The 24,669-nt window shown below is 40.5% G+C and overlaps 1 protein-coding gene across 1 annotated transcript in view; it reads right to left on the reverse strand.

Annotated features, from left to right (window-relative positions):
• The window catches only part of CNTNAP2 (contactin associated protein-like 2), a 266,748-nt gene that overhangs the window by 9,041 nt on the left and 233,038 nt on the right, over positions 1-24,669 (reverse strand). Inside the window, exon 10 of the mRNA XM_018565388.1 lies at positions 9,731-9,958. Coding sequence (XP_018420890.1) covers positions 9,731-9,958 — 228 coding nt within the window. The remainder of the gene's footprint in view (positions 1-9,730; positions 9,959-24,669) is intronic.

The following is a 24,669-nucleotide window of genomic DNA, read 5'->3' on the forward strand; positions in this document are numbered from 1 at the left end:
GGGGGGGGGGGGGGGACCCCGGACTGTTTCATTTCTAATCATTATTTTATCAATTTATCATTATTATTGTTGCAGGGCATTTTCCAAGCGCTTTTGACGTCTCTCTAATGTCTTGCAAACGCCTGCCGAATGCATTGTTAACGCTATAGGCGTGTTAATGAGTGTTGATAGTGCTTTAAATTCTCAACGCACGTTTGAAAGAGCCCTAAGCCTACTGCAGGCAGGAGGAAGTATGTCCTCAGTCTTCTCAGCTATAAACTAATAAGTGGAGCTTGCATTATATTGTCCGCTTTAACATAAAAATATATCTGATGCCAACTCCATTTTTTGTAAATCATGTCTGAGGCTGAATAAACTGAATTTAGGGCAACTAGACTTAAACCTGTTTGCCTTGAGTAAAAACATATATTTTTTTTAAATTTTTTATGCAGTTAATATAAATCTGATACTCCAGAATTTTAGAAGGTTTTGACTGCAGACCTAGGAGAATATCAAGTTACAGATATAGTCAGCTAAGTGACTGAGGGACACCCCTCTCCTAGCAGAGTTGGAACCAAGTTCCTCTGTCCCTCTTTCCCCCTCAGCTGTCCCACTTTCTGGTCTGATGTACAGATATCTATGAAAAGGAACTATATAAAAGGTAAAGTCCACTTAAAAAAAATAAAATAAATGCACTCTTCTTTAAAAAAGAAAAAAAATGTGCATTTATTATATTATTTGAACTGAATCCAGTACAGCATTGCAACCAAGATAAGTTATAGAACGAATGTAGCCTCAAATTTCTTTGAAAAAGATACTCCTTAGAGAAGTCAAGGCATTTAAAAAGTAATCCCTGTGGTAAAAACGTTTGCAATGACTGGAAAGATAAATTATGTGTTACTTTTCCTGGTACCTTCATACACATCTACAGGAATCCTGTTCTCTTATGTAAAATTACTACTGTAGAACTCCCTAACCTCTAGAGTATGTGGACATGTGACCCCAAAAGCAGAGTAGGCAAGCGTTTCACTTCAGGGTTAAGTCCAGCTGGTTGTGGGATATGAATGTAAACTGGGGGCCAGTCAAGGTGTTTCAAATATGTTATTCCTTATGGTACTTATGAGGAGAGAGGGTTAAGTTCTACAGACACTCAGGACACATACAGGCTCCAGACTCCATATCCACGTTCCAGCTACAATGCAAAGAACCTTTGAGCTGGGACTAGCATCACTGTATATAACAGAACCTGAGCTGATTAGCAGACTTCTCTGTTCCTCCTTCCAAGAGAGTCATGAGACCCCTCCAAGAATCCAGCTTCTACCCAGCCTCAACTTCCAGCAGTGTCACTTGTCCTGGTACTCCATTTTGGGTTAACTTCGCCCAGAGCCGTAGCTAGCTCCTTTTGCGCCCGAGGCAAGAACAGAAAATTGTGCCCACCAACAGACATGTGCGGTATGTGAAGTCCCCCCCTTCCTCCAGGATGGAGTCTTTGCACATGTCTATTAATATGTGTACGTGCGTGTGTGTGTGTGTGTGTGTGTGTGTGGGGGGGGGTTAGTGATTTTGTTTCTGTTTTTTTGTTTTATTTTTACTATTGGGGGGCTTCAGGCTTCTAAACAGACCCCTGATATTTCTCTTTTGAAATAGAAAAAGAGATTGAGGACACAGAGTCCTCTGCCCATACAGGCGGGGGAGAGCAGCGGGGATCGGAGGAGAAGCTGGAGCCTGTGCCGCTCCTCTTCTCCCTGTTGAGCCGCGGCTGTGTTGGCCGACTGGCGCTACTTTTGCCTATGGTGCCCTGTGCTTGCCATGGCAACAGGGGCGAGGGGGCGCAGCCAGGCCGGTCCTTGCTGCGCCCCCTCTCAGCTGTGCCTGAGGCAAGTGCCTCACTCGCCCCATGGTAGCTATAGCCCTGACTTCGCCCTCTACCAGGCAGGAGAGCTTCAGGCCCAAATCCAGGCCTACATTTCCATGCCTTTCTAGCAGGTCTAGCTTCCTAGCTGGACTAGCTATACTAGAGTCCTCCCCCAGGCTAGAGACATTCACAAGGTCAGCCCCAAATAGGCATGCCATTCTCCAAACATGCACCACTGGCAATAAATCAGCTCGTGGTTGGCCAATGAGACACACATCTTCTTAACCCAGCATTATTAGATCTTGTTCTATTGCCAGGGTCAAACCCCAACAACATGTAGGATCAAAAAATAGCACAAGCCTTATGGGAGACCAAATGAGCATAGCACTATCAAATTAGCTTAGGCTGTTTGCAGCCCATCTGCTTAGGTCAAGGTGGCTACACTGATAGAAACTAAAATATCACTTCAGTTTGTATTTACCCTTTAAACAGCTACTGCATATGAGTATGTCTGGTCATTGAAGGACTATATTTCAAGTGACAGTAGCCATTTTTCTTGTAAGATTTCCAGCTCTCATTTGTTTTGTATTTAATAAATTATTGCCTGGCTCCACTGTGATCCTTCCCATGTGCACTTTATTACAGTACCTAAATTAAATATATGCACAGCTCATAATGTATAATTCATAAAGTATATGAACCCCATAGTAATTAAGGTTTCTAGCCCATATCTGGTTGAAGACATCAGATACCAAAGCTGCCAGGAAAGAAAAATGTGCTCATTATTTTGTTTATTCATCTGTGTGGTATAAATTACACAAGAGTGCTTACAATGCACATGATGGATAGAGTTAATTTTAAGAAATGGCTTAACCCTTTCGCTGCAAGCACCATTTTTTATTCTTTTTCTGCACACAGGTTAAAAGGTCTGGATTACTTAAAAGTGCCAAAATAGTGTATATAATCAGAAAGCAGAGAACCTGCTGCATAAAAGGGTAGTGATTTAATTTTTTTGTGTTACACAATATTAGTGCAACGATTTATCAAACCCATTTTCAGTAAGAAAAAAAAAAATCCAATGAATTCTAGTGCGCACAATATAATACCCATTATTTGATAAAATATAAAAGATGAGGTTGTGTCCAGTATAAGGAGACATCAGAGGTCTACTAGACCCCTAATGTCACCTCTGCACTCCTGTAAAGCTGACGCTTTGAAGCAGAACGTGCTTGATCAGCTTCTTCCTAACCGGAGATTGTGGCGAGAGAATGACAAAGCTGTACAAGGAAATGATCAGAGCTTGTTGCTTCTAGGTTCATATTACCCAGGGGAGATCAAAAAAGGGATGTTTGCTTATCTCTTATTGTTTTCAAACCTGACACCTGCCATGATGGTTCCAGGCACCCAGTAGGGGCAGGTAAATCCAGGACACATGGTGGGGGGTGGGATTCAGGTGGGGTGGGGGCGGCATCTTCTGTAGCATGTGGAAGTTATTGGGTGGCTGTAAAGCAGTAGAAAGTCAACATTCTATTGAGCAAATGTAAAAAGACTTCTGTCTGCTATAGCAGCCAGGAGTTTGGGTACATACTGGTGTTGCCTCTGACTTATGGCATAGCTCGGTGGCAGCAAAAGAGTTAAAGGTTCCTCCCCTGTGGATTCCACCCCTCACACACAGGTGAATTGCTTCTTAATTCCCATTACGAAACAGCATGGTCAATAGTGACCCTTTAATGTTGTGTAACTTGCCAGAGATGATGGAGTAACTGGTAGAGAAATTAACTAGATCCCCCACCACCCGACCCTGTTATAAGGGCTCATTTTCCCCATAGATCAAAGGGGCCCTTAGAAGATGAGTCATAGTCCACACTGCTGGTGCCTCCCCTTTGTAAAGAAACAAGGTAGCTATATGTGGGATTGCAGTTCCTTATGATGACTCCTGCTCTCGCGCCACCAATCCCCAGTAAAAATAGTCATCTTGTGACCATTGTCATACTTAAACCTAGAACCTGTCCTGTGGTGTGGACAATGCAAGGCATCAATACTAATCATTTAGAAAAATTTCCAGAATAAGTACTTTCGATTGAAGAATATCTATAGGCAAATCTAGTCTATTAATTCACAGACATGTTGTTTCATGATACTGAGATGCTAATCACTTTTTCAAATCATCTTTGCTTCAAGAGTGTGAAATCCATGTGGGCTGTGAAGCAAATAGCATAGCATGGCAGGTGTTGGGTGAGCAGCCAAGAAGTGAAAAAAAGAGGAAAAAGGATGTGCTAAATCGTGATAAAGGGTATTTACTTTCTGCAACAATGAGTCCTAATAATGCTTTGCTGTATATTGGATACTGATTGACTACAATTCATAAGTTAAGTTAATTTTATTTAATGACTGCCAGACACGTGTTTGCCTAAAGCTACTCATGGATATAAGACAATGATTTTTAGACTTGTAACCTATGTTTTAATGCAATTTTTGTCCCTGCTGGGGAGATTTACTTTCACTTCCTGTCAGGACAGGAAGTGATAAAAAAACTCTCCACTAGAAACACAGATAAAAACAAAACACTTTTTAGTCAAGTGGGGAAGGATAAGAATCTTTGAGAATGTTGTTATTGCGGTCTGTGCTTCCCTGTCCCTTTGACAACCGCAACCCCTATTTCCTGTACTGGCAACGCATGAACAGGAAGTGAGGAAATAGAGTTACAGGTAGAAATAAAAACTGACATGTTAAGTATATTCCACTATAACCTATCACCATTAGAAGTCCATAATCTGTAAAATATGATTTTAAAAGGTTCTCATGACTCTAAAGGTTCTCATGAACTAAAATGTTGGAACACCTTTATCCAAGGAGATTCTTTGGCCAGATTATAAACCATCAGTGCAGAAGAGCAGATACATGCATGTATGCAGAAATTAATTCACTAGTATACTAGAGTGACCCAAAGTCAGCATATAGCAGGCCAACGCCTGCTATGTACAGAGTTGCACCACAGCCAAGAAGGATTCCGACAATATTGTTGTGATCCACCCTGGCTGCCTAACTGACAGCTGGCTCTGCCTCTCTCTGTGCAGCTGAGAGCCAAGGCCAGCCGTGCCCGTCCCCCCATGTGTCTAGCGCCAGTGAGTACTCGATAGAGAGGGGAAGAGGAAAACCGGAGCAGTGACAGATTTTAAATCTACTATATGGGTGCCTTTAGTGTTCGTTAAATTACTTAATTTTGCGGAAATGGTCTGTGTGCATCATCAGTTTCAGTGTGGTCCATAGGTGTTATTAGAGGGCTAATGGATCCCTGATGTCTCCATAAAAAGACCTGTCACTTGCTTTGTGCACACAGTGGTCACACAGAAGCTCCCAACATATGTCAATGGTCAGTGGAGTGGTTAGATATGAAAATAAGGTTCTTTGTTGTTGTCTATAGACATAAAAGTCAAAAACTGCATATCTGTAAAAGTGACTCTAGTTTACTTAGGCTGTATGCTTTGCGTAGAGTAGGAGTATCTTTAAAACAGCTGATGGAGCGGATTATGAAGGCACCACTATGTTCACATGTTTGAGAACTAAAAATGTTCATTTTAAAGCATTACAGTCAGAGATTCCATTCAATCTAATTACATCATTTGTTTTCCTGTTTCCTAGCTTTAGTAATGCAGTCATTCTATCACTAGACCTTCCTATAATTAATTGATTACATGTACCTTTGTGAATTCCTGTAGCCTTTGATCAAAAGACAAGGATTTGGATGCATTTAGGATGTAAGGAGCCTCTCACATGGCAGCGTGTTTCATGACAAATTCTGTGTCATGTAAACCCTCCATTTAAGGCACACGTGTGACAGACAATAAATCCCAGAGATGGTATTTCTGTGGAGTCAGCAGGGGGCTGATATCAAGGCTATTGAAAAGCTATTCCTTCTGTCTTTTTTTTGATGCTCAGCCAGTAGCTGATCCCTTGCTGGTTTGAGATCACAGTACCACTGCTCTTTGCAATGACTGTGACATATCGTTTGATTTATAAAATGTTACCTATGCTAGCAATTCTGCCAAGGCATAAAGGGAATTACAGGTTTTAGCATTTTCCAAATAAGAAAATTGCAATTTTCCCATTTTTATAGGGCTCAAATGCTTTAACTACACTGAGGCTCGTCATATCCAAACTGATATATGCAAAAAATATACATGATATATGCATCTTATTAGAGCATTTTTGGTCACAATCTGGAAAGTCCTGCAACAATCAGGCATTGTATAAGTTAAAGTGCATATATAGCCAAAACCTTTTTTTTTCTTTCTAGTTTTGAACAGAGCAGGGAAGGGTTAAAACCTCTAACAGTTAATTTGTTTCTGCCTGTGACCCCATTAACCACTTCAAGACCAGGTGTTTAGACCCCCTTCCTGGCCAGGCCATTTTTCAGTATTCAGCGCTGCGATACTTTGACTGACGTTTATTCCGTCATGCAACGCTGTACTGAAATGAATTTTATACCATTTTTTGGGGACAGATAGAGCTTTCTTTTGGTGGTATTTGATCACCCGTACGGCTTTAATTTTTTACTATAATTAGGAAAAATTACTGAAAATTTTGAAAAAAAATCGTTTTTTTTAAACATTATGTTAGGAAACACTTATTATTACCCAGTTTTTTGGTAAAATATAAAAGATCGGGTCACGTCGGTTAAATAGACACCAAACATGTCAAGCTTTAAAATTGCGCGCACCTGCGACATCGCAGAAAACTACCATACCCAAAATTGTCCATAGGCGACGCTTTAAAAGCTTTTACCCCTCATCAGTTTAGTGTTATCAGTGATTGATGGCCCTAGACTTATTGCTCTTACTCCGACGTTCGCGGCGATATGTAACATGTGCAAACGTTTGCATTGCCCCTCACTTTCTTTCTGGGTGACAAATGGTACAAATAGAGTGGTGAATGTCCCCAGGGCCACATTTGCCACAGAGCCCCCGAGTGGTAGGGAGCAGAGGGGCGGCAGGGGTGTGGAATCTCCCAACGCCTGGGATATGCAGTTCTGGGCGCCAAGTTGTTTTCTACATTCTACATTTAGTCCTGCTTTGGGCAAGCAGGGCTAAATTTAGAGCGGGGAAGCCACTTATTTGTTTACAAGTGACCTCAGCGATGTCGCCGAGATCACTTGTATGCAGCCCGCAGGTCTGTCCTTCCCCCTGCTGCTCCCCTGCGCCTACCTCTCTCCTCGCTAGTACTACTTCTCAATAGTACTATCTGACCACTCATCAAATGTGAGTTTTTTAGTGAGATTTGGCTTTGTATCTGGATTTATTAAAATTTGATTGTTATAAAGTGCCTCTGTTTTGTTTGAGTGTACTGCACTTTATTTGGAAAGTTAAAAGCCTATTGATTCTCAACATCATAAGCTTTTGTTGTCTCTCATGAGAGATCTTGCTATACTTCCCCTGCCTATACTTTGGAGATCAAGAAGTTTGGCGAGTGTCTGTCCAGTAAGTGTAGGGTTGACACTACAGCGGCTTTATGTGCAGGTTTTGGAGGCGACACATATATTGAGAAAAATGTGGATCTTACTCTGGAGATTTACACCATCTGGAAGAAATATACAGCATATAGATGATTAATATGAATTGTTTTGTTTGCTTAGGTATCGCACTACTGACTTTTTGTTAATATTCAAAAGTAATTTATATTTCACATTTACTAGAATGAGTATGGCGCTACCTTATCACATGAAAATGTTTTATTTGTTTAATATTTTTAAGGGTAAGCAGCTTACAGGGTATATATTTTTTATTTGGTTGCGCCGCATTAGGGCTTTATATAGTATTGTATTTGGAAGCAAGACATGACATGATAGCAGGGAAGATGAAAGGATAATGGGTGATGTTGCTCTGTATGCAAATTACCTGTTAGAAAAGCTTAGTTATGAGTTATGGAAGCAATACTGTATTACTTGGCATAAAAATAAATATAATTTGTAATTACTTTTTTTTACATTTTAAAATAATAAATATATGTAATAATAATAATAATAATAATAATAATAATAATAATACAGCTCTTATTTTAATTGAAACAAAGTAATATATGAAGACTGTGGCATTGCTCTAAGCCTGTTTCCCTTTCTGAATGGATCAAATTGAAATCCAATATGGTCTGCTTGCTTGTTTTAAAGAAAATCTGCACAGTAAGACCATTCAGTAGTCAGACTGCTGCTGTGGAGGCACTTCAGTATGGATTTCTTCCAAAGTACCCTCATAAATAGGGGAAACAAGTAATATGAAATAATTCACTTGACAAAATATCTTTTATCACACAGTTCTTTTTATGTCTCTTTGTCACATGGAAAATGTACATCAAAATCCTCTTGTAAGAGTAACAGTCCTCACTACCCGGTCAATCACTGTTCAAGAATATAAAAATGTAGTCACAATGAGTTACTTTACAGTGCCTAATTAACAAAGAAAATGGCTATGTTGGCAGCATGCCAAAAAGGAAACATCTTGCTTGCTCCTGCCAAGGCACTGTAAAGGGATGTTCTTTTTTTTTTCTTTATGGAGTAATTAACTGCTATAAATGATATACCAATTTAAAATGTGATATTTTTTAACTGTTAAATCCGTTTACAGCCTGAAAGTAAGACATACAATGTAAATTGATATCTTAATTACATACTGGCAGTAAATTTATTATGTAACCTTCGGAAACTGCATCAGGACAGTGTAGAGAAACACACGACTATAGTAAAGTTATTTCCTATATATTAATGAATATGTTCACCTTTTACAAAAATTAAAGTAATGTATAATTTATAAATATATGTATTTTTTATTTTTGCATTCAAGCCTGGAAAGCATTGCAATTGTGATCACTCGATCACAGCTGCAAAGCTCAGGCTTCTGCAGATTTCTCCCAGGCAGAGCTCGTACTGAGGTACAGAGTTTCAGTTAGGAGAGGGGGGGAAGGACGGCTGGACTTCGAACTGCTTTAAATCACCTTATATGGCATCCAGCCACCCTCGCTCTAGGTAGAGCTGCCCATATTCCCGCATCTACCTAGAGGGAGGACGGCTGGACACCGTATGATGTGATTTAATGCAGTTTGAAGTCCAGTTGTACCTGTTTTCAAAAGGCTAGTATAAAGTAAAAATAGTGATGACACAAACGTTTATATACGAAAAAGGGTTCTTAAAGCAGTGTGAGTTATCTCAAAAGACAGAATAGCAGTAGTTGTTTGCCTTATATTTTTTTTAGCTCTAATCATAATAAAGAATGAAAATATATACTGTACACAATAAATATACATTCTCCTTAAACATCTGGCCCCCAAAACCATCTCCCTTTTTTAACCTTTTAAAGTATGGAGTTACACAAACTGGAGTAATATGGAACAGAAAGTAGGTGCCAATTTCACTTCATTGTTTCTGTACACAAGTGATTGGATTAATTTCTTTGGACTAGCATCTTGTGCCAACTAAGTAGTCTGTGTACATTTACAGGGCTGCCCTCCATAGGATTTTGCTAACTCTATTTGCCATGGCAGCCTAGCAAACAGACAAGGTAGAGACATATACCTAGGTGGCAATTACCTTACTCTAACATTAATTTATCAGTATGCAAATTAACAAATGATCTTTTCACATGTCAAAATAAGCTACTATAATAATGCAGCTCTAGTACTGACTGATTTAGAAACACATCTTCTTTCTCTAAGCCAGGGGTAGGCAATCTCGTCAATCCAGCTGTTGTGGAACAGCAAGTTTCATGAGATATTGCAAGACTCAGCTGCAGTGTCGAGGTTGCCTACTCCCTGTACTCATTACACTATCAAACCTAAGGAGACTTTTAACACCTCAGTCCAAAAATGTTTACATTGCATCATTCTGAAATAATCAGCGTTTGAAGTTACCTGGGTTTATGTGCCAAGGATTATTAACCGATTCCATTTGTGGAATAGTAAGCGGGGATGCACCACAGTTCGATTCCACTAGTTCTCCCACGACTTGCACCTGGGAATTATTCCTCGATCTTAAGGCTAACTTCAGTGGAGCGATAAGGTTGAACTGAACTCTAGAAAGGCATCCGCTGAAGCCTGGGGTATTGTATGATTGGATCTCCTGGTCTATCGTGCCAGTCTCTGGAGACAAAGAACAAAATTGTTGTGTCAGCAAACAATTGCATTTAGAGGATGTACAAAAAGCCAGCTCACAAATGGGCAGTCTTGTCTGGCATAGGGAGCGCATTCAGCTACATTATCTGCACTGCAGTGCTGATCAATATCTGCTCTTCAAGAACAGAGTTCAGATAAAGGCATAATTGGCAGGCAGCTAAATCACAAACCATGAACACAGCTGTCAGCACCTGTTGTATACAGCTTCTGCGTGCCAGGCGGAAAACTGCTCTCTTGGAAAATGTGCATCTTATTCTGTGAAAATCTTATTCAGCATGCAATTCCAGTATGCAAGTATTTCATTTTATTCAGTAGTATACATGGTAGGCCTTAAAGCTGATTACATAAAGCACAGCAGTTCATGCCTGTGTTCTTGATCAAACAAGATGGAGTTGAATCAATTAGTCTGGCTTCTCTGCTGACTTCATAATCTGCTGTTGGTCAAGCACAGATATAATGTCATAGGTGATGATTTGGCAGAGAGACAGAACAGAAATTAAAGGGTGTCAGCAAGAAATAGGGGAGCTGCTTGTACCAACTCGTAGAGAGGTTTCTTATATTCTTTTCATTACTTGAGAAAAATTACACATGGAATATGGTTTCTATAGCAACTATTCTAGTTTCCTATGCATGTTTTTTTCTAATAAAAGAATCAAGTGTACAGAGGCATTTATGGCTTTTTGTGACAAGAGAGTTGCTATCGACAGATAGTGAACAGTTTACAACAATGACTCTATAAACGCGTTGGCCCCCAAACTGCAGCCCTGTGCCTGCCTTAAACTGGCCCTTGGGACACTATTTCTCACTCACCAACACCAACGATGGGGCACTGTTCTTCCCATTGACAACAGCAATGGGGCACTATTCCATTCACTGGCATCAATGATAGGGCATTGTTTTTCCTTCCAATAACTTTAGGAGCTAGGTCATTTTTTTTCTTTACCCCAACGGCTTACCTGCCTTGGGGCATTGTTTACTTCCACTGACCACTGATGCAATGGCTTTTTCTACACCCACTGGCCACAATCCATCCCCCTAAGACCTGGAGAACAGTGAACTGCCCCTTTGTTTCAAAAGATTGGGGACCCTGCCTTTAATGTGTTGGAGGAGTGTAGGAATGTTTCTATTATTTATTGTAGCCTGTCTCATTTAAAGAAGTATTAAACTCTCAAACCTTTCTTCAATAATGGATCAAACAAATATACAGTGACCAGCAAAGTATTTATTTAAATTTACGATCTTATGATCATTATTTCTGCACAGCTGGCTCCAACTCTCTCAACTCAGCTTCCCTGAACTTCCTGTCCAGTACAAGATCACAAGGGACAGAGCAGCCTCCAGCTGCTGTTCATCTACAGACTTGAGTAGAGAGAAAGAAGGAGGAGTGTGTGGAGCAGGGTAATGACTTGCTATGATTCGTTTGTGGACACACACACATCTTACTAGCACACACAAGGGTGGCTTATAGGACCCTGCAAGGGAAAGGAGTCACTTTATACCAGGATATCAGGGCCAGTGCTCAGGGCACCAGCTTATTCTGCAGAAAACTAGCACTTTTAAACACAATATCCCTTGTAAGAAATGTCATCAGCTTTTGAAATAGCTTAACTAGATTTTGACTTTAATATTACTTTGAGATGAATTTGAAAATCAGGATTTGTAATGTTGGATACTGCACATTATTGCAACCTGTTATCAAATAAAAGCATTAACATGCTGATATTGAATCACGTGCACAATTTATCAATTTGTGAGAAAGCAGTGATAACCCTAAGGAGCAAAGCCTTTCAATCTTAAATTAGTTCACACAATATGTAAGCGACTGTCTACTACATTGCATATCAGTGGTAGAATTCTTCCTTTGTTCCATGCGTATAAAAGAAGAATGCTGTGCTGTGTTAGTCATTGATAAAAGCAGAAAAAATGGAGTTTAACAGATAACATTTATTGCTTAAGTCAACAGCCAGTAAATTCTGTTCAACAGAGATTGTGGACTTCATGGGGCTTGGGGGAGGTGATAGAGCACTGGTGCTTGCACTTTAGAGCTGAAAGTTGATGATTGCTTATTGAATTTCCTGGATTTGCCCTAAGGTTGGTTGGGAAGAAAATGTGAGCACCTTCCCACGCTTACTTTTCATTTCTTAAAGTGGACCTTACAGCTAAAATGCAACTTTTGCTTTAAACATAGCCCCCTCCCTCTTGCTAAAACACAGTAGAGAAGACATTTAAAAAAACCTGTAGGGAGAAAAAGTGAGATAGTATGCATTACTTTCCTTTGGCTTCTGCCCGAGGTGTCTAAGTGAAGGTAACAATATTCTCACTCCGGTGAGATCTGGAGAATTAAAGCTGCCCATACACTGTAATTTATTCTTCGTTCTACCTACAGGCTGAATGAAGACAATATAACAGGTTCCTCCATCAATGCTTATAAGTGTTGATTGAGGAATCTCCCGCTGTCTTCAATGTACCCTGACAGCGGCCATCCGCAGCTGTCAGAATACCCAAACAAAGCTGATTGGCTGCTGGCTCTGTTTATTCCAAGACTTCCCAACCAGCTCCTTTGATCAGCTGATCGAGGGATGCCAGCCGAATGGATGTCGACAGTAGCACCCAGTGTGCGAATTTCGGTGGGTTCATCAAGAAATGGAAATATGCATATTGTAAGAGTACTTCAAATCTTGCTAAGAAGATGCTCCCAGCACCGTGCTGCTGCATCATCTTGCTAACTTTGTAGTGTTCACCATGCCCTGGAATCTTGGTGGCAGGAGGATGACGTGACCCCCTGCACATGTATGAGGAGAGGTAAGGATATTATCTTTTTTTTTCCTTTCACTTACTTTTTTAAGGAGCATCTAATAAAAGTAAACATTTTTAGACACTCTCTTTAATGAGTGTCTAATAAAAGTTTATTGGTTTTCCATAAACTTTTTGTTTTTGTTGAAATGTGCCTCTGAACTTGCTAAGCCCCCTTTTACATGGGCTGATCACGAGAGGATCCGTTTACGGCAGTACAAAGTGGATGTGGCATCTGTGTCCATACAGTTTTTCCCTCCATATTGCGATGGAGGGAAAAACTGCATTTAACAGACCCCATGCCAGTCTATGGGGAATCTGATGTAAACAGATACTGCACAATCTGAATCAGATTACCCCCAATCCGGCATGATCCAGTCTGTCGAAATAGAACGCTGTACCATTGGTTTTTGCGGACCCAGCCAGGGGTGGGGGTAACCAGGGCTGCCATAGAATTGCATTGGGTATCTGAAAAAAAATGACAGGCGGACCTGATCAGAGCGGCCGTGTGAAAGGGGCCTAAAACATTTAACTAGTCGCATTGCCCCCTGCCTTGTTGTATGTCACTGCCCTCTTCTCTTCAAGGAGTATCTAATTACTCTCTGTGATGTCCAAGGTCCTCTACCCCCTACATAATTTTTTATGTAGCTGCTAAGAAGAGGAATACTATAGAGCAGGGGTAACCAAACTTCGGCCCTCAAGCTGTTTTTGAATTACAAGTTTCATAAGGCATTACAAAATATGACAGCCACAGGCATGACTTTCAGAGGCAGCTACATAATGGTATTTGTAGTTTTACAGCCTGGAGGACCAACGTTTGCCTCCCCCTGCTATAGAGTATGACTTGAGTGACAGCTCTGAGTTTGCTGGGGCTGCTGACATCTTAGTGCTTTTGTACACAAGGGGGGGTTTCTTAGGTAAATAACATGTCTAAAATGTGTTAAATGCACATATATAGAATTTAGGGCTGTGGAAATTAAAGATTAATTTCTCGATTAATCTTTAAACTTTTAACTAGGCGACGGAGCCACTTGGGCCGGTGAGTTTGCCCAAGAAACTTTCTGCACGTGGGCCAGCCAAGGCATTGGCCTATACACATACAGCACAGCAATGAAGTAATAAAATGAACTAGGATCACACTAATCCAGCACGTTATTATTCTGAGTTGCCCCACTCAAGCGGCGGCCATATTGAGTGGGCCACGTGAGATTAATAACGTGCTGGATTAGTGTTATCCTAGTTCATTTTATTACTTCATTGCTGTGCTGTAAGTGTATAGGCCAATGTAGTTGGATCTGTATGTGCGTTATAATTAATCTAAATTAATCGATTAAAAAAATTTTGATTAATCGAACACGAAAATTTTAATCATTACCAGCCCTAATAGAATTAAATAAATGTTAAATTGATTAAATGTGATTTTTTTTAAAAATGTGAATGTAAAAATGTTGACATAAAGGTATACTGTATTTATCAAGGCTTAGAATCCAGGGACATAATCAAAAGCAAAGAATACAAGGGTAATTGTTCAAAATTGGACATGTACATTAGAGCCAATTGGCAACTGTCTAAAATGGATATAACAGCACTTTCTGATCTCGGGGAAGCTATCTTCTTGTATTAATGTATTACGAGGAGCAAGGGTAAATTAAGGAGGGAGGGTGGGGGCTGATAACAACTGCACTATAGTATTCCACATACACAGTGCAGAGCTGCAAAGCTGTTCCATTAGAAGTTGCAGCTTTTTCCATTCTTGTTTTGTAACTGCACTTATCAAACACCTTTCGCCCTTCTTTGCAAACGACACACTGGGACCCCCAACAGTGTGATTGGTAGGCTTGTATTAATGGAAGCTCATTGTTGGCTGAGTTCCCCCTCGCTCCACTCTCAGTTTATTCGGTTACTATAAAGTTACATGATGAGCAGAACCATGGTAAAACATAACCAAAACTTTGAGCACTATATCACGGATATGCAGTTATTGACTTTGTGCATGTATGTCCCGTGTCTAAATGTGCACTGCATTTAAATAGTTGGCATAAGTACCATGGACATATAACTCCACATGGAGAAAACATGCCTGTGTACATTGAGAGTGCTTACTATTTCACTAAGGGACTTTTGCTCTAATGTGAATGGAGTAATGCACATATTTGATGTGTGTTCCTGCAATTTTTGTGTGTGTTGTTTTGATCATGTATAGTTGTTGTATGACATGTCTCTTGAAGACTGCCTGCATACCTATATACTTCTACCATGCATTAATACATTTTGCTGTGATATTATGCTGATGTCTTGGCAACTGATGCAGCAAAGACAGGCAAGGTAATTTTGCCTGCTTAAATGCAGACCTCTTGCATAATTGTGGAGTGTAGTCTCCACAGAATGAAACAGATCAAAGGCATTTGAAAGTGAAAGGCTGAAGCCAGGGTCGATAACTGGGTCTGGCTCCTCTGAAGCATGATGCCTTCTGACATTTGCTGAAATCAGTGGTGTACCGCAGACAGGAACCATAATACCAGCCCACAACACCTCTTCCCTGGTCAGATTTAAATAAATAAGAATAATTTATCAATGTCATTTTATATAGTACTTTACAGCAAAATAAGAGGCTAAGGAGACATGAAGCACTTCTTTTTAAGTATCTAACCTAGCCATGAATATTGAGTGATAGACACAGCTGAGCACAGACGCATACTTGTGCCTGGTTAATGATGTAATTTAATATCTATGTCTTTCAATTAGATTACTTCTACAATTGATGAAGTTTAACATCACCATTATGCAGATGGCGTGGGACCTAATTAACAAAATAATTGATAGGATATGTATAAATCACAACACAAAGTAAATCTACAGCCAAAACTTTTTTTGTTTCAGATACATTAGGGAATGGTTAAAACCCACGTCAGGTGTTTTTTTTTTGCTGTCTTTGCTCTGTTGCAGAGATTTCCCCTTAACTTCCTGTCTTAAGAGACAAAACAGAAAAGAAAAACAAAAAGAGAGAGAAAGAGAATATATCCCAAGACATAAAATCTGTAATCTAACTGCTATATATGTACTCCATAAATCATGACAAATCCTATTGGTTTTGGTCAACCTGTACAGTGCTGTTTTTGTTACCTCCTCTATTAGACCCCGTTCACATTGAACGATTTATCGCGCGGTAATTCGCACGATATCGCGCCAAATTACCACGCGATATCACGCTCCAATGCAATCCAATGGGCCGAAGGGTCCTGCTGTCGCTGGTCGTGTTTCGCTACAGCTGGACCCTTTTTGGAGCGGATTTAGCCGCGATTCAAGCTTGCTCAATGCAAGCTTGAACGCGACATCGCGTGGCAAATCTCGCGATGTCGCGCAATATGCAAATCGCCCGACAAACGCGCGATTTGCATATCGCGCAGTGGGAACGGGGCCTTACTGATAGGAAAAAAGAAAACATGTGTGACTCATGGTAGAATAGCATTCCTCCTTTCGGTCAGTAATTACAAGCATTGAGAGCAGAGACTGCTGATTGGTAAAAAGGTGAGCAGGGGAAGATTGGTGCATGCTGCTTTGGGTCGTGAAAATGAAGAAAGGATTCTTCCACTGTAGATTACACACAAGTAAAAGTATACATGGTGTGTGTGGCTTAGGGGGCACATATGCACATTTGCCAAGTGAATGTGTTCTGAAGTTGCTCTTTTAGCCAAGAACTAAGGATCACCTAAGAATGCGAGTAGAAGAATGCAAGAAAGAGCTTTATTATGTCATGTGCTTATGTCAGTTAACCACTGTGTTAACCACTTGAAGACCAGGTGTTTACACCCCCTTCCTGCCCTGGCCATTTTTCAGTATTTAGCGCTGCAGTACTTTGACTGACGTTTATTCCGTCATGCAACGCTGTACTGAAATTGATTTTATACCATTTTTTGGGGGACAGATGGAGCGCTCTTTTTGTGGTGTTTAATCATCACTGCGGGTTTTATTGTTTATTATATTTAGGAAGAATTACTTTTTACATTATGTTAGGAAACAATTATTATTACCCTATTATTTTGGTAAAATATAAAAGATCGGGTCACGTCGGGTAAATAGACACCAAACATGTCAAGCTTAAAAATTGCACACACCCGCGAAATCGCAAAAAACTACCATACCCAAAATTGACCACAGGCGACACTTTAAAAGCTTTTACAGCTCATCAGTTTAGTGTTATTAGTGATTGATGACCCTACAATGATTGCTCTCACTGTGACGTTCACGGCGATTTGTAACATGTGCGGCGTAATAGGCTCAATCGCCGTTTCCGCAGGTATGCGCACCTGACGCATGTTGGCATGCGTGTATGTATGGGTGGGGACTTTAAAAAAAAAAAATTTGAATTCTTTTTTATGTGTAACTTTACTTTTTTTTGGGAAACTTCAATTTTTTTTCCTACCTAACTTTATTGACACCAGATAGGGGCTAAGAAACCCCCTTATGTGATAGCTAAAGAAGTGACAGGTCCTCTTTATGGAGACATCAGGGGTCTTCAAGACCCATAATGTCACCTAGGACCCCCCTGAAGAAGCTGATGAAGCAGAGATATGCTTCATCAGCTTCTCTCCAGCGTCTGAAGCTGGATAGTGACACGAGAATTCGGAAGTGATGTAATATACATCAATTCTGCATTCTGACACTGTTGGAAGCTAGAATAATTGACATCTATGATACATCTTTGATGGAAAGGTTCCATAATATCGTGAGCAGCCGGTGCTGTTTGATATGCAAATGAAGACCATCAAAGGGTTCTTGGGGCTGGACACTGATCAAAGGAGATCTGCTGGACTGTCATGTCCTGGGGCAAGCCCGACCCCCTGCTGGTATTTACTGCCCTCACCTGTTTCAGCAAGGCATATATGCTGGGATGGGGGCAGGGGCATATGATGGAACCTTCTTCCTGTGTGACACTAACCTAGCTGACAAGCAAGACCTTTGGACAAGACAAGTCTTTCTGAACTCTGCAATCAAGAATGTGATTCGCTGAGACCTGCTGGAGGGGCGTGTCTGAAGAACAGAGAAAAACCCATGGCTTGTGTGAATGAGAGAGAGAGAATGGTGTAGCTAGCTGTAGGATCCTTACCCTCAATTCCTATCCCCAATTCCCCTTTCAAATTCCCTTAATTGTAATATGTATGTATATCCCTATTTGTAAATAAACCCAACACTTATTTAAGATTCGGTTGTTTATCAGTAATTTAAGGCACCCCCAAATCAGAGCACATTCTACAGACACCCGGAGAGGGGACCAGAGTGAGATCGTGTACCGACCTCCCTCTAATCCCCTGTCAGAGAGGCACTCTGCTGGTCCCGTGCTCGCACCAGGCACAGCTTAGCCCGGGACCAGAGTGACAACGGGAGGGGGGGCCGCGGAGGGAGGGGGGACAAGGGCCGGCAGCTTATACAAGCGATCCACCAGCTCTATAGCCTACAGATCGCTTATATGTTAACAGGCATCGCTGCCTGTTTTTAAATGTTGTGTCTGTCCCGCTCGCGCGCACCCGAGTGGGCGGGGCTAACAGGCAGTATATATATCCAGGAAGCTCCCGGCCGGCCGTTTCTTACAAGCAGTTAAATGAATCCTACAAATACATGTATGTGTGATTTTCTGGGGTGCAATTTGCACAACGTATTATCAACCCTTTGCTACAGGGAGACAGCCTATTAAATGGGCCATGATGCTAGGAGCTGATAGGGGGGAGCTCCTGTGACTGGCTGCACAGTGATGAAGATGCAATATGTCACCAGCACACTGGAGAAATGTATCCACAAAAAGTCTTTATTGACTTAAATACATTGAGGAGACGTTATCAAAATTGGAGCAGACAAAATCTGGAGCAGTTGCTGATGGCAACCAATCAGCATCTCTCTTCAGTTTTCTCAGGTAAGATTTGAAAATGACACAGAGAAGCTGATTGGTTGCAGTGCAAATCTGCTCCAGTTTTTATAAATCCCCCCCATTATGTCACAGGAATGTCAACGTTTCATGACCGCACAGGGTCCCTTCATCATGCTCAGTATGACCCTGTGCAGCCCTGAAACATTGCCATTTCTGTGACATAATGTATACACGTCAATAAAGATGTCTTTTAGATACATATCTCCGGAGTGCATCGTCATTGATTCAAGCGGCGCCCTCTGCAGCCACTTCAGCAACCATCTTCAAGCGGCATACCGGTCAGGAGTAAGGAGTGCGGTGGGACATTCATTGGACTGACTGCACAATGTTGACACAATTGGGCGACTGCCCTACTGGTTCCCAAATAGCAGTAGTTGACTATGAGCTGCTGTTGTAGAGGGGTTGAAGCGACCCTGTTGCTTACATAATGTCCCTGCAAAATGTTTACCCTGTGAAAGAACTTACTTACCTCTCCTGCTGCCCATTCTGCTGAACTGCGCTCGTTTCTAAAGCAATCTTCTGCTGAAGTGTCTTCTGAAACCGACTCAGGAGATCAGTGGGAGCAATCAGTGAGCGCTATTATGGGCACACCAAAATCAACACTCCTGAACGTGTCAGTTTCAGAAAATATTTTAGCACAGGATTTCTCTACAATGGAGTGGCATTTATTGGTGGGGGCAGTAGGAGAGATAAATATATTAGGCCTGGTACTGATTAAAATTTTTGTGTTCGATTAATCAAATTTTTTTTAAATTGATTAATTTCGATTAATTATAATGCACATACAGATCCAACTACATTGGCCTATACACATACAGCACAGCAATGAAGTAATACAATGAACTAGGATGTGTATAGGCCAATGCCCTGGCTGGCGCTCGTGCAGAAAGTTTCTTGCGCAAACTCACCGGCCCAAGTTGCTCCGTCGTCACCGGACTCCTCCCCCTTCCCTTCGTTAGCCTTCACGGACATCGACATCATCGGACTCCTCCCCCCTTCCCTTCGTTAGCCGACGGAGCCACTTGGGGGAGGGGGGAGGAGTCCGGTGACCTCGATGTCCGTGACGTCACCGGATCTCCGACGGGACTCCCGGAAGCCGGCAGAGAGGTGAGTGTTTTCATTAGCGATCAAAAGAATTTTAATCGATCAAAAAGTTTAACGATTAATCGAGAAATTAATCGTTAATTTCCGCAGCCCTAAAATATATGTTATTTTTTTTACAGGGTGACCTTTTTGCCGCAGCTTTTTGTAAGTGAACCACTTTAAAGTAAACCTGTCACAAACCCGGGCAGTTCAAAATTATCAAATGTTGAAAAAAGTACAAGAAAGTTACCTTCAGTGGAAAATACATGTCAAATTCAGTGGATCCAGAGATGTAGCAGCGGAATTTATAGTCAAATTTCAACTTTTCCAGTGAAAGATCTAATTGGCCTCCAACTGGATGCCCTAGGGATGAGTAGTCCTTTTTGGAGATGGCAAGGGTTGTACCAAGCTAAACTTCTGCAGCTAAAGTCTATGTAACATCACTAGCCTTTATCTCTGGACCTACAGATCATCTGACATGGGTTTTTCCACTGACAGTAACCGCTGCATTTACATTATTACAGAATTCTGTATTTTGTATGTTAATTACCCAGGTTTGTGACAACTTTACTTTAATAAAATAGACTCCACTTAAACCCATTTATAAGACACGTTTATTTACTTTTGGTCCACTCATAACATATAACAGTTATCAATATTATATCAAATTATGTTTTATTTGACATATACTAGTACATAAAAGCCTGCTGGTAGATTATAAATTTGATACCTATTCATTGAAACCACTACATGAATTTGCATAATGTGGACATATGTTTTTTCGAAAGGGTGGAGCCAATAAAGCAAAGTAGATAACACGCAACATGGATTTCTCTGTGATGGCCACCTACCTCTTTTGACGTTATGTAACCTACTTATAAAAAAGGCTGAATAATAAAGTTGACCATTTTTTAAGGAGAAAGGTTGACAGTGTCTATTTATATAGCTTCTTAGGGAAATTTCCCTGCATTTGCAATATATGGACAGTTGTGAACCACAGTACTATACAGCATATCCCACTTCCACCACAAATCATGAAAACAAGGGTTTCATTCCTCATTTTAGAATAGTAGGTGGAACCATGCACTTCTCTGCTCACTATTCTAAAATGAGGAATCAAACCCTTATTTTTTGGATTTGTAACGGAAGTGAGGCATGCAGATTAGTTTTTGTTTTAAGAACAGGAGAGGGTACCAGCAAGGACGTGGTTCAGTACTTCATACTTCAAAACTTCCTACCAGTTCAATGGATGGCGCATTGGTTCTTTTTGCCCATGTCAATATAACTTGTCTAGCCTAACTAGTAGGGTTGCACAGATACCAAGTACAGTACTCGGTACAAGTACAAGTACCGATACTTTTGAGCTCCAATACTAGACTAGAGAAAAATTCAAAAATTAGGAGGCAGCTGTCATTTGTAAGGAGCACACAGAGCTCCTGGGATTTGGACATCTCTGTTTTAATGTACAATTTTGTTTTTATAAATATAAATAGAGGGATGCACAGATACCAGTTTTGCGAGTACGAGTACTGGTACTTGCCGAGTAATTACAAGTACGAGTACTGATACATTTTTGTTTGTTGTCATGTGACAGTTTTTCTAAAACAATGCAGACTAATAATTTCAGGACAGTGATGGAGTGCCAGAGCCAGGTCCCAGCTGCAACCGCTACAACCCTGGTAGTTCTCATGAAAATGCCAAGTATCTGTGCATCCCTACACTAGAGAACATAACTTGTCTAGGAATTATTTACCAACAATTAGTGAAAATAACCCAGCAAGATCTATTTCATAGATAGACGTGGAAACAGAACCAGGAACTTTAATAGAGGAATCATGCTGCTGAAATCCTTAGATATGAGGACAGTGGATAGATTCCGTTATCACTTTTGGGTGGAACAATCCTTTTCATATACCTGGATGTTAAGACTTATTTAAAATGATGTACATTGTACAACAACGGATCTCACAACAGAGTGGGGGAACTTAATTTCATGGAAATCATGTGCTGACAGCTTACATCATATGAATTTATTGGTCTAACACCTCTCTAACTCCAGGTAGGAGACCCATTAGCTAGCTTTTTATGGGAATCACTCCGCTCTCACATTTCAGAAGTTAGTGCAGGTGCTCTCTCTTCGGTACAGCTGGTTACAAATTCAGTTGGTGGGAAGAAGATGATGGTAATTTCTGTACTATTAGGATATCTACCTTCCTATAACTATTAGATAGCAACAACGAATCTTTACTAAAACCTGGCTATTATATAGCAGTAACCACATTGTTTAAAACAATTTGTTTATGATCATTCAATATTGTTTTATGCTTAGCAGTCACTCACTTATTCCTTTCAATCTTATTTTAATTGATTAAGAGTTATGACCTTAGCATTGGTCAAGGTGGATCTATTTGTGGAAGACGATGCAGTAAGATTGATCTTGTGGTTTGACCTTCATTACATTCTGTTCAGCACAGATATGTAACAATCTGTATATTCAACAATGGGATAGATCTACATTGTATCAGCTTATACGCCTAAAAATTCGAATTATTTGGAAAAAAAATTAGCTTACAATTTAAAAATGATTGTTAAATAATTCAAAAATAATTCTAGAGCCTTTATAGTTATATATATTATTTTGAATGAAGGCACGCTGAGTTTATTATACGAGGGTGAGTGAAAAATTATCTGCACTCTGGCCGTTGAATTTATTTTAATCAACTTAGAAAAGACAAATACTGTACATAATTTTTGACATAATGTCCTACACTTTGTCCATCTGTCAACAAGCTTTCGTATTCAATCATTAAAAAATGTTTCAGCTGCAAGACAAGAATGCACCGCTGTCTTCATTTCCTTATCAGATGTGATGTCCAAATGCTTCTGTTTATGCTCTACTGTGAGTTTCATTTCACTTGTACGCTCAATGTTGTCATCAGCCGTGGACGTGGATGGGCGTCTGGCTCCTTCTTGATGGCTAACACTTGTGCGACCTTCCTTGAACTTATCTATTCATTCATACACACTTCTTCATGACAAAACACGTTCTTCATGCTGCTCACAAAGCCTTCGATAAATAGCGGCACCAGGCACACCACCACGGATCACTTCACGCTGCTCTTCTCTCATGCAAATCACAAGTGGGGCATCCATTTTTTCTCGCACCGCAGTTACAAATGAACTGACGCAACATGTTCACACCTGCACAGCCGTGACTGGGGAGACAGCAGCCTTAATTGGTTAAACTCATAATCATTGAACCATCAGAAGGAGAGGCACCACACCCCTTAATAGAAATATATAAGAAAAAAAGAGAAAAACAGGGCTTTTAAAGTGTCCAAACCATACGAAATGTCCATCAAACATACATGGTTTTGTATAGAGGTGCACCGAAATGGAAATTTTAAAACCGAAACGAAACTGAAATTAAAAAAAATGTCAGGCCGAAACCGAAAATGTTTTTTATTTTTTTAAAATATTTTATTTTTATTTATTTTTTAATTAACTTTTTAATTTTTTTATATTAATTTTTATTTATTAAATCATTTTTTTTATAAAATATTTTTATTTTTTACTTTACTTTTAGGGGCTTCGTGGAAATATTAGGGGTCTAAACAGACCCCTGATATTTCCCTTTTAAAATAGAAAAAGAGATTGAGAACACAAAGTCCTCAATCTCTTTTTCTGTGTCCTCTGTTATCAATGAACAGGAATCCTCTATGAGTGTTCCTGTTCATTGATAACATGAGATCATTGTTTGCTTACTCCAACTACAATCATGAATGAATGGGGGTGATGTAGACCACTCCCATTCATTCATAATTGAGGATATAGTTAACATACCATATCCTCAATTACATTGCTTTTCTCTCTGACACACTATCACAGGAGGCTGATCAAGCGGTGTAGAGAGGAAAGCCCAGCCTCCTGTGACAGCGCTGTCTCCGCCCACAAGCCGCTCTGCCGGACTGTGATAGACAGTAGAGCGGTGTGGGAGGAGACGCCGGCCGCTCACAGCACTATCCACCGCAGCGCTCGGCCGGCTGTCACTTCCCCGCTGGGACATAGAGCAACGCCCAGCGGGGAGGAAAGAAATCAGGGAGGCGCCGATGTATCGGAAGGAAAATGGCACTTTCGGCATTATGCCAAAAGTGCCTTTTGGGCCGATATGTTTCGGCGTCCGATATATTGGTGCATCCCTAGTTTTGTATAAAAAAAAACATTTTTTATTACATTAAAATCAACATGATTTAGAGACTTGGTTACATTCAAAATGTCATTGGTATGATACAATCGTACATTAAAACCAAACTACTTCCTTTTGGTACCCACACGTGTGTATATATATTATACTCATATATCATAGACTCCTTATTAGTCCTAAAACATGTATTTGTTGTGTAATCCACTGTGGGCCCAGTCTTTGACGCATTTCGCATCTGTATGTGCTTCATCAGGAAGGTTGGAGGTATTCTAAAACATTGTATCCAAATAGGTTTAAGTATAGTAATCTCCATAACGAATATCATAATGAAAATAGCATATATTAACAATACAAAACCCACTTCATGCTCACAGAACTGGCTGGATCCTTACTCTCACATGCTATCTCGCAATCACCAAACAGGTGAACCGGTGGGAGGTATCCGGGGATAAACAGGACTGAAAAATGAAAGAGTGGTAAAAAATGAATACAAAGTTTTTTTCCAATATAGATTTGTGCAAAGAATGTAACCAAGTCTCAAGCTTTTCCCCATAGTTCTCCTTAGGGTAACGGGAGGACACAAACTAGCGTCCTCCCGTTACCCTAAGCTCAGTATACCGCGAGCTACAGCTCGCGGTATACTGAGATGCCGCAGCCGGAGCGGATCCCGACTTA

Source organism: Nanorana parkeri, unplaced genomic scaffold (genome assembly GCF_000935625.1).
Source record: "Nanorana parkeri isolate BGI_ZX_2015 unplaced genomic scaffold, ASM93562v1 scaffold840, whole genome shotgun sequence".
NCBI classification, from domain to species: Eukaryota; Metazoa; Chordata; class Amphibia; order Anura; family Dicroglossidae; genus Nanorana; species Nanorana parkeri.